The 10,916-nt window shown below is 45.9% G+C and overlaps 1 protein-coding gene across 2 annotated transcripts in view; it reads right to left on the reverse strand.

The window, feature by feature from the left end:
• SLC29A3 (solute carrier family 29 member 3) overlaps positions 1 to 10,662 on the reverse strand; it is a 31,535-nt gene extending 20,873 nt beyond the window's left edge. The window contains exons 1-2 of one of the 2 annotated variants that reach the window (XM_045025316.1): positions 10,487 to 10,662; positions 7,789 to 8,090 (exon numbers count right to left, since the gene is read on the reverse strand). In XM_045025316.1, the coding sequence (XP_044881251.1) occupies positions 7,789 to 8,090; position 10,487 (303 nt within the window). In that variant the 5' untranslated portion in view covers positions 10,488 to 10,662. Of the gene's footprint in view, positions 1 to 7,788; positions 8,091 to 8,202; positions 8,268 to 10,486 lie in introns of those variants that run through there. The other variant, XM_045025317.1, reaches the window with a different exon arrangement.
• Between the last annotated feature and the right edge of the window lie 254 nt (positions 10,663 to 10,916).

The raw sequence follows: 10,916 nt of genomic DNA on the forward strand, positions 1-10,916 counted from the left end.
ATGCCCCTAATGATCAGAACTAGACGCCTTTCAAATATGACATACAGAAATGAGCATCCTAATAAAAAAGTAATGATGGTCCTCAGACTAAAGCACAGGACTGGGAGTCAAGGAAACTTGGGTTCTCCTCCCATCTTTGCCACTGACTTCCTCAGCAAATTAGGTAACCTCTCTGTGCTGTAGTCCCTCTACCAGTAAAAAAAAAAAAAAATACTTCCTTCTCTCTCAGGCATGTTGTAAGGCTTAATTTAAGTTTCTACATTACTTTGAAATCCTCAGATGGAAGTCAGTGTAATTAATCGCATTTTACACTAAATTCCAAACAGAGCCTTTTATCTCTAGTAACAGGCTTGACTCCAGCCAATAATCTTGGTGCCTTAAAATTCAATGGCCAAGATTTTCTTACCAATGCCCAAATGACAACTACAGGAATTGTTGGGTTCTCAGTGCTTTTGAAAATCAGCCCATTTGTTTAGGTGCCTACATACAAATTTAGCAGCCTAACTTTAGGCACCCAAGTTTTGAAAATGTTGGCCCAAACGTCCAGAAGGGGGATTCCTCCCTGACAGTTGTAAAAAGGCACATCCTTCCTGCAAGACAGGTGGGATTTTAAGGCTCCAGGGCTGTAGATTGGTAGTAACCAAAGGCTACCACTATCTGAGGATGGTTGGTGCAAAATATGGTTGCCGGCCATTGTTGACTATGAAACTAGATTGAGACCACAAAATCTGCCCTACCAAACCACCATTTACAGTCTCAGCAGACACACAAGAACAGAATGGGCACAGAGACTAGACTACCCCTTCCACGCCTAGAGATATCTCCTCCAAGTCATGAGGACAGCACAAGGTGGGATACTGGAAGCCTGCACTGCTGCCGACTATGCTATATTTAGTCTGTAGATAGAGGATTTCATCCTTCAGGTCTGGCAAGCCACCACCTTTCACAGTCAACAAAATTCACTCAGAATGGGATTTTCAAAAGTGAGTAAGGAGCACAAATCCAGTTGCCTCTCAAGGCGGCAAATGACTCAGGTATATGAATAAAGGGGATCTGGGCTCCAAATTCACTTAGGAGATTTTGAAAATCTCACTAGTGTTCAGAAAGAAAATCTATTTCCTTGTTTGAGTTCAACCCTCCTGCAATCTCCTCTGATGTGGTTGAATGCAGCAGAGAGGAAGGCTTTCCGGGCAAATATCAAGCCATCAGCAACTATATTGCAACCATCACACCCTAGTTATTTCTATTTGCTTAAATATCCATAGAAACCTCACCCACATGAATGAGTTAGTAACCCATGAGCTTCTAATAAACCATGACATAGCACTTCACGCTGATCCCCAGAGTTTGTTATTTAAGGAGCTTTAGGAACCGAAACAATTACCACACAAGGACGTAAAACCAAAATTAAATTAGTCAAACTGGCAAGAGCTAGATTTCCATGAGAACTGGTTGGAATCTTTTTTGCTATTTTCAAAGCTCAGCTCCATTTCTCAGCACATAGGCTGTAACACCTAAGAGGTTGCTAGCCATCACTGGTGAGTGGCAAATTTGCTCCCATTCCTTATGCACAGGCATCTGCTGAGATGGATTTGCTCAGCCTCTTTGCAACTGGTCCTTCTCAGACACCACATAAATTGCTGCACTATTTCCTGAAGTGCTGCACGGACTAGTGCAAAGTATTCTGGGGTGAATTTGAGGAAAGCCAGTTGCAAATGACTGAACATTAATTTATTTACTTATTGGCATATCTATAGCACTAATCCCACAGTGTCCAAGCACCTATGGGTTCACAATATGAAAGGGAGAAAAATGTTGATATTCTGGCATGAACATGTTAAGTCATTTCACTATAATGGCTGAATAAAACTAAGAAATGGGTTTGCTTTTCTGGAAATTAAATTTAGATTATAGACTTAAATACTGAAATTAATTTGGAGGATGAAGACATACGAGCTCACTCTCATCACAGTTCTCAAAGTCAGTGTCATGTTCCACAAGGGAAGAATGTGGAATGAGTCCAAAATTCATTTTTGAATGGACTCAATTTCCATCACATGGTGATGAGGCAGCACAACTTTGTGATGTGAAGGCTTGGAATCCCATCTCTCCACTGCAAAGAAATTCTATAAATTGACTTTCTTTTTTTCATGTTCTTGTGAATCCCACTGGCATTAAGCATCCCACTGCTTCTGCAGCAAACTAACTAAAACCTCTGACCCCACAATGTAGGTTATAAATTCTGATATTGGTACCTTACCAAGGAAGTAAACAAAACCAAACCAGGTTCATTTCTGCACCAGCGAATACACAGGAGTGAGGAAGGAACTCAGTATTTCCTATATGAAGAACAAAGTAAGTACGAAACAAAAAACATGATCTCCAAGCTAAATAAATAGTGGGCTATGCCCTTCAATTAGGAATACTCTGGTCCTTAAAAGTGCTGGGTAACAGTTTTCAGGAAGAAGAAAACATGAGGCCATTTCCTCATTCTGACTAATTACTTTCTTTACATTTCCAATTAATTGATACCTATAAAGAAGCCAAAGGTGATTTTACTTCCTCTCTCAGCTTCTCCTTCCATCCCTGCTCTCCATGAGAATGCCTTACCACAAGAGATCATTGCATCAGCATCTTCAGGGGGCAAGAAGGCATCAGCAGAGAACTCTATTGAAGAAGCTGTGAATGGCACTGAGCTGACTACTAGACAAGCAAGTAGCCTGGATCTTAAAAGCACTGATACAATTTCCCCTTCCCAGAACCACCTAAGGAAGAATGACCAGACTCCACTTAGGGATATTTAGAGGCCTAGGTAATAAGTTGGTGATTTCAGTCCATTTCCTAGTGGAAAGAGGTCCACTTCAGACAAAAATGCAACTGCTCTTTCATTGGCAGAGAGATCAAGGGTCAGATGGACATGGTGACTGTATTACCCTCACATCCCTAGAAGGGTGGTCCCTTCAAATCAGGGGTACAGATATGATCTTCTGGGTGGGGCACAGACTAGGGAAAGCTTCTACTGCTCCTGCCTTTGCTATAGCTGGTGTGCGGATAAATAGAGGCTTCAGACTTGGCAAGATAGCACTTTTCATGAATACTAAATTATTTATAAAAGAGAGAGAGAAAGATCATTCCAAATAAGACTAAAAAGACACTAGTTAATCAATAGTGCTCTAGGGATGAACCTTGCCTTAAAAGTAGGGAAGAAAATGAAACAGTTTGAGAGAAATCCTAACCCAGTGGTTCGCAACCTTTCCAGACTACTGTACCCCTTTCAGGAGTCTGAAGTCCAAGCCCTGCCACCTGGGCCTGAACCATGTAATTTATCTTTGCGGGGGGGGCCTGTGGCATGGGACCCCAGGCAGTTGCCCTGTTTGCCACCCTCTAACACTGGCCATGCACTTGTGACTGCCCCCCGCACCCCCAAGGTTTGCAACCTCCAGATTGAGAAACTGATCTAGATGAGTTGACGTACCCCCTGGAAGACCTCTGCATTCCCCCAGAAGTACATGTATCCCTGGTTGAGAACCACTGTCCTAACCCACCCAAAATGAGAAGTTAGGCAGTAAGGAAGGGTGTGTATCCCAAAATGAAAATCACAAATGTCCAACTGAAAAGTTCTGAACCATGCTACAAATACAGAATGCATTTTTTCTCCTTTGGGGAAGTCCTGTCATCTACTTTCTGAAATACCTCATCTACTCAATCCATTTCTCCTCTTTCAAAGTGATATGAGTGTGCTAGGGCCTAATGTGGCAGCACAATATTAAACTCTGGAGCAAAGGAGGGAAGGTAGATGCAACATATAGCAATATTTTTTTACTTGAAAAATTAATTACAATTGGCTTGGATAGGAACTCTCATGTGGAATGAAAACTGGCTAAGTGACCATAATCAAAGATTAATAATAATTGGCAATGTGACAAGCTGCGGGGAGGTGTATAGAGTGCCACCTTAGTGATCATATTAGAACAGATATTTATTTAACATCTTGATTAATGCACTGAAAGACAAGAGTAAACAGCATGTTAATGAAATTCACAGCTAACACCAAGTTGGGAGATGTTGCAAATACTACTGAGGAAATAGATTAGAAAGGAGGCTTTAGATTAGAAACAGGGGCAGAAGATAACAAAATGGGATTTAATTTGGGCAAAGGCAGGATAATATATCTGCCAGTTGGTGCCCCATTGTACTAGGTGCTGTACCACCACATAGGAAGCCCCAGCCCCTGCCTCAGAGTTTACAATCCAAGGCCCTCATCCTGCAATCTGATTACATAGACATCCCCCGATCTTCCTATGTATCTGGATACTTCTGTGGCCCTCACAACCACTGTAACCAAATGCCTCTCTTTCCCCACACTCCCCTGCTACTAGGCCCTGGTCTATACTGCGGGGCGGATGGGGAGAAGAGGGGGTGTCAATCTAAGTTACGCAACATACTTAGATCGACTCACTGGGTTGTCTTCACTGCGGTGAGTCGACTGCTGCTGCTCCCCTGTCAACTTTGCTTGCGCCTCTTGCAGCGCTGGAGTACAGGAGTGGACGGGAGAGGGCTCAGGGGTTGATTTATCGCATCTAGTCTAGACGCGATAAGTCAATCCCTGCTGGATTGATCCGGCGGGTAGTGTAGACATACCCTAAGAAGCAGGCTTAGGGTGTTTTAAAATGAACAAATGAATGAATGAGGGTACTATTGTGGGAAAATCATGACAGAGATAGGTCTTTTTTGATTCTGAATGCAGTAAGCTTATTCCTACATAGAATCCCAATGAAGTCAATGGGGCTGTGGCCACATAGATCAGATTGCAGAATCAGGACCTAATTTAAAATGAAGTGCAACAAACAATAAGAGGAAGGGGCTCGGGTGGGCTCAGTCTTCGGTCCCCCTCCTGGGGTCATGTGGTAATTTTTGTTGTCAGAGGTGCAATGGAGTTTGAGAACTGCTGGACTAGAGTTAAACGCCATTGGAATGTTAACCTCAGTGCCCTGGTCAAATTTCAGGCTCAAGTTATATTCTACCCAACTAAATTCCTTAGAAAGGTAATATACACTTCCTGCTCTGAACTGTTGCATAGAGTTCCTGTGCATTGTTAAATAATTATGTTTCAAACTAGAGGTTGCTACCTTTGAGCAGTTAGTGAGGTGATCCATGTATAATTTTTTACATCAGTTTGCTAAATTTAGGCAGTGGTTTGTGACCCTTTGGGATGGAAGTCATATAAATCATTATGATTAAAAGACATTAGCGATTGATGGAAATGCTAACAGGAGTAGACAGAAATGTGTTTTCTACCTGAAGAAACCAAGGAGCAGCAAAATACATCCAGCCTAAGAGTTCCCAAGCCATTACAAGCTGTACTGCTCAGGTAGGTTATGAAGACTTTCAGATTGTCAGGATTGCTCTGGCTCAGGGAAGCTTCTCTTGCCAACATTGAATTTGGAAAGCAACACTCAGAAGCAGAATTGGAATGAATTCTTTAGTGCAAAGAAATGATCTGACTGCAGGTGCTTGTGATGCCAGGTGTGTTTGTGTTCACCCACAGGAGCTTTCAGACAGAGGCATCAGAGTAGCACCTCTTGCAGGGAACTCAAGAATCCAGCAGCAATGAGAAGTGAAGAAACAAGGAATTAAGAAGAAAAATGCAATGTAAAACACAAAACCGCTTCCTCTAATGGCAAGTTTGCTTTTCAAGGTTTGGACCATGAATCGAGAGGTGACAAGTTTCTCATCTCACATGCCAAAAGCCAGAGGCTTAATGCTGTAGCAGGTACTACATTCACACCTGCCAGCATTTGGAAAAAACCTGTACTGAATCATAAGGTGGCCTACAGAATTGTAAACAGGACCTGGAATAGGCTTAGCGTCATAGAAGTTCAGCTATAATTGTCATTTGCAAAGTCCTGCTGTCATGATTCCTTTTGCCTCTAAGGTACATGCTTCATCACTAGGTGCACAGGGGGAAGATGTTGAAAACAGCACAACGCCTCTTTAGAGGGCCATGTTAGTACTAATCTTGTCTCCAGCAAAGCAGACAGACACCGTGTGCCTCCTGTCTTCCCTATGCATGGTGAAACATCTGATATAACCAAACTGACTATAAAGTGTCTATTCCGAATACGGCCAGAAGCTACATAGTGCAGCAGCAATCCAGCTCCAAAATGCAGCCCAAACAGATGTTAATTTTATCTGATGAAGCTGATCTGAGGAAGACCGTCTGGCCTTGGATTTCTCAAGGTTCCGTGCTTCCATACAACAAGATTTTGCTACGCTGAATAGTAACTGTCCAGCACAAAGGAATCCCTTCCCACCCCCCGTCCCCTAGTCAGTGAATCTGAGAGATATACTCCCAACTTTAAGAGCCATTATTTTGTGGTGACACCTTAATCAGGAATGAGATTGTCACCAACATTCCTAATTCTTGAATTTAAGAAGAGCAGGAAGTTAACTCCATAATCTCCTCTCCATATGTCTCCTCTCACAACTAAGAATTATTTTTACTTTTTTTGTTATAGTCCACAGGCTGCAAGAGTTTTCTTTCCACACACACCTTAACAGAGTGGCCAGAAGGTTTCAAAATCTAAAATAGAAGCTATTTATGAAAATTGGTTTTTGGACAGGAGTGGGCTGTGTGTGTGCACGCGCATGTTTCCATAAGGCAACCGTCTACAGACGCAGTAACCATTCAGTAGGACCCAAGTACAGCAATAAATAATGGTAGCTGAACATTGCATTATTAGGTCCCGTCTGACCTATGCACCTAACTTTGAACATGGCTATCGCTAAAGTGGTGTCCTCCAGTTCTATATTTAATTGTTTCTGTGCTGAACTGTCTTTTGGAAAGCAACACACAGTGAAATTACAGGAGAAGGGAAATGGAAGTTCACTTTTAAGAGGAAATGGAGAAATGTAGTGAATAACTCCAGATCCAACAACAATCACTGCCTATCAGAATTTATGATGTGAGCTTTTGCACTGAAGCTGAAGCACACAATCAACTCTGTTTAATTAAAACATATTTGTGAATGAAAAGCATAGTGAACAAAGAGCTAAAGCTGAAAGTGTATTTTATTTAAATCCAGCTAAAACTCCAAAATAGTATTAGACTCACTTTACAAAAATTCTAACCTTTAAAAAAAGAAAAAGTTAGGTGGTCTGAAAAGGAATAGTTATGAGATCCAGAGTTTTCCAATGTCATATAATCTAACTTCACCTTAAAATTTACAAAAATATATGCAAAAGTCAAAACATATTAAATTTGTAGGCTATAATTGGAGACAGATTCCTTGAATAAGAAATAAGATTTACTTTTAAAGTAGGGGAGGAATCATAAGTGAACTTCAGGTAAAAGTTCTAAACATAAAAAGAGGTTTTGAAAGTTGTGTTTATAGCAAATTTAAAAAAAAAAAATCCCTCTCTATTCCAAGAGATACAGTATGTAAAACTTCAGAGGGATTTGTTTATTTTATTTATTTATTTATTTTTACAGAAGTGCCAAATGGATGGAGGGGAAGAAATCAAGTTTATAACAACAACTAGTTTCAACTTTTAATTATAGAGCAGCTATTGCCACTCCTTAGTTCTGAGTGACTAACAGGCCCATTTTAGAGAACACCACTGCAGTTTAAACAATATGAAAACAGAAGTCAGTTGCCTCAACCCCAGTATCTAGTATTCCTGTTAACCATTGCTAAGATTAAAATACAGAGAACCCAGACACCTTGGACTTAGTGGCTGACGCAAGCGCTAGCACATTGACATTAAGTGGGAACCCATCATACTCACACGGAGATCAGAGACTCCATGTCCCTTTGGATCCTGCTGATTGGAGCAGTTCTGAAGTTTATATATCCAGTATTGTTTTGCTGTGATAAAAAAGTTCCAAGGCAACAGAGAGCCAATACCCAGGATGAAAAAAATAACATAGGCACCATTTAAGTGATCCTTCGGCTTTTGCAGACTGTATCTGTTTCCCACTGGCTCCTCAATCAGAGGCTCTTCTTCTTGGAAAGAAGTATTCACTGGTTTATATGCAGAGTTAGCACTGTGCTGAAATCGGTCATCTCCATCTTCCAAATCAACAGCCACTTCCAGGGGAAAGCAAAGAAAGAGAGAGACTATTATGTATGATAAAAGTAATCATAAATTACATGCCATCTGGATGAAATATCTCAGGAAGCCAAGAAACACAAGACACACATTTCCTGTCAGCTTGTAGAGGAAGATATCCCAGTTTTCTCTCTCAGCCCATAGAGAAAGAGGGGCAGTGTGGTCCAAAAAGAAAGCAGGATGAGACTGGGAATTGGGAACACCTGAGTACTAATCCCAGTTTAGCCAACAATTAATTCACTGCGGCCTTGGGCAAAACACTTGATTTCTGTGTTCATTCCCCACCCATAAAGTGGGGAAATGTACCTCACAGGGACGTTGAGAATTAATGGGTTAGTTTGTACGCTGCTTTCAAAGAACAGGGATGTTATTCCAGACTCAGGTACTACGACAAAGAGGAGACATGGTGGTCACTGATCACACACAGTGAACAGGAGCTACAACGAAAGCTGGAAACACCATGACTATGAAGGGTTTAATGTAGAGCGAGATGATGATGGAAACAAAGGGACAAAGAACAAGATGAGACACTGAGGGATATGATGCAGTGCATGAGGGACTACCGGCATGAAGCTCTGCTCACTGGCACAATAGCAGATGGAGCCGTTCTAGGGCTAAAGGAAGTCACAAGAAGCACTGGGCCAATGACAATAACCCCAAACAAGCATCTAACAAACTGTCATGCAGTCAGACAGGTCTACCTGCTGCAGTATGTGGGGCAAGTCTGATTGTAGAACATCACTGTGCTTGTTGTAACGGGGATGGAGCCCCAGTAAATAATTACTTGAATGCCAATGCTTTAATGCCCATTGCGTTAATGCAGGAGTGGGCAAACTTTTTGGCCTGAGGGCCTCATTGGGTTTCCGAAATTGTATGGAGGGCCGGTTAGTGGAGGCCTCCCCAAACAGCCAGGCCCCTGCCCCTCACCTCCTGATGGCCCCCCTGGGACTCCTGCCTCATCCACCCCACCTTCTCCCTGTCCCCTGACAGCCCCTGGAACACCTGCCCCTGACTGCCCCATCACTCCATCCAAACCCCCTTCTTGACTGCCTCGCTGGGACCCCTGCCCCCACTGAACCCTCCTGTTCCCCACCCTCTGACTGCCCCAACCCCATCCATACCCCCAGCCCCTGACCACCACCCTGAACTCCCCTGCCCTCTATCCAACTCCCCTGGCTCCCTGCCCCCTTACCGCGCTGCCTAGAGCACTGGTGGCTGGTGGCGCTACAGCTGTGCCACCCAGAGCACCAAGACAGGCAGCTGCACTGCCCGGCTGGAGCCAGCCACACCACCACGCAGCACAGAGCACCGGGTCAGGCCACCGCTCTGTAGCTGCACTGCCCAGCAAGAGCTCGCAGCCCCGCCCCACAGAGCATTGCGCCAGCAGCGCAGTGAGCTGAGGCTGCAGGGGAGGGAGAACAGCAGGGGAGGGGCCGGAGGCTAGCCTCCGAGGCCAGGAGCTCAGGGGCGGGGCAGGAGGGGCCAGCAGGCTGGATGTGGCCCACAGGCTGTGGTTTGCCCACCTCTGCTTTAATGTCAATGTTTCCATCATAAACCTTCATCACACAGAACAGTAACTCAAACACCTTTCATGCCCTACACAAGGCAGCATCAGCCTGTGCCTATCTATCCTTAAACCGAGTTCAAAATGAAATCTGATGGGCCATTTTAAGTGAAAGACAACAAAGAAAGTAGCTTAGGTCAAGCCTACACTTAAAATGCTGCATCAGCACTGATGCACCCATGGCTGTAGCACTTTAATGAAGACGCTCCTAGCCGACAGGAGAGAGCTCTCCCCTCAGCACAGTTAATCCAGCTCCCCGCGTGGCTGTAGTTATGTAGATGGGAGGCGCTCTCCCACCGACACAGAGCTGTCTACACAGGACAGGTTGGTGCTCAGGAGGGTGGATTTTTCACACCCCGAGCAATGTCATTACCCCGATGTAAGGCAGTAGTGCAGACCAGCCCTTAGCATTTCAGTCGCCTGGGCATGGCGGAGCTCTTAAATCCCAAACCCTTCAACAGACCCTCCTCGCCAGTCGCCACAAGGCAAACGGCCCCTAGGGCTCCCCCCGCCCCGCCCAGCTCCAGCAACCTTGCGTGGGGCAGGGGCCTGCTCAGCTCGCCCTTGGGGCTCCCCCCACAGCAGCTCGACAAAAGTTGCGTTCAGCCCTGTCAGCCAAACTTGTGCCCCCTCCCCCAGTTTAGCCCCGCTACTGCCCGGGGCGCCCGGCAGCCGGGGCCAGCCGCACCGGCCCGGCTCGGGCCAGGGGAAGCGCGGGCAGAGGCAGCCGGGCCGGCAGGGAGAGCGGAGCGGGGAGGCGGGGCAGGCTCCCCGGCGGCCCCCTAGAAGCGACCGGCAGCAGCCACTCACTGTTGCCGCTGTGAGGCTCCAGCCCCGCTCGGGGCAGCAACGACTCCGAGCCCGGGGTTTGCAGCGGGGCCTGGCCGGGCAGGGCTCCACCGCGCCGGCTCTACGCCGCAGAGCCCTCCCCCGCCTCACTTCCTAGGCCCGGCCTCCAGCACCGCCCCGGCCGGGGCGCTCGGCCCTGCCCTGCCCGGGGGCGGGTTCGCGGGCTGGCCGGCTCTGGGCTGGCTCTGGACTGGCTGGCCTTCCTCGTGCCGTGCCGTGCCGTGCCCGGCCCCGCAGGGTCCCCCCCGCAAGCAGACAGGACGCAGAGGCGAAGTGGGGGCCACCGGCGCCGAACCCGGGGGAGCCAGCAGGGGCCATGCCCCCCCCCATTTTTTAACAGGGGCGTAGTTTGGGGGGGCAAAGGGCAAGGCTTTTAAAACGGGAGGGGGCA

Source organism: Mauremys mutica, chromosome 7 (assembly GCF_020497125.1).
Source record: "Mauremys mutica isolate MM-2020 ecotype Southern chromosome 7, ASM2049712v1, whole genome shotgun sequence".
NCBI classification, from domain to species: domain Eukaryota; kingdom Metazoa; phylum Chordata; order Testudines; family Geoemydidae; genus Mauremys; species Mauremys mutica.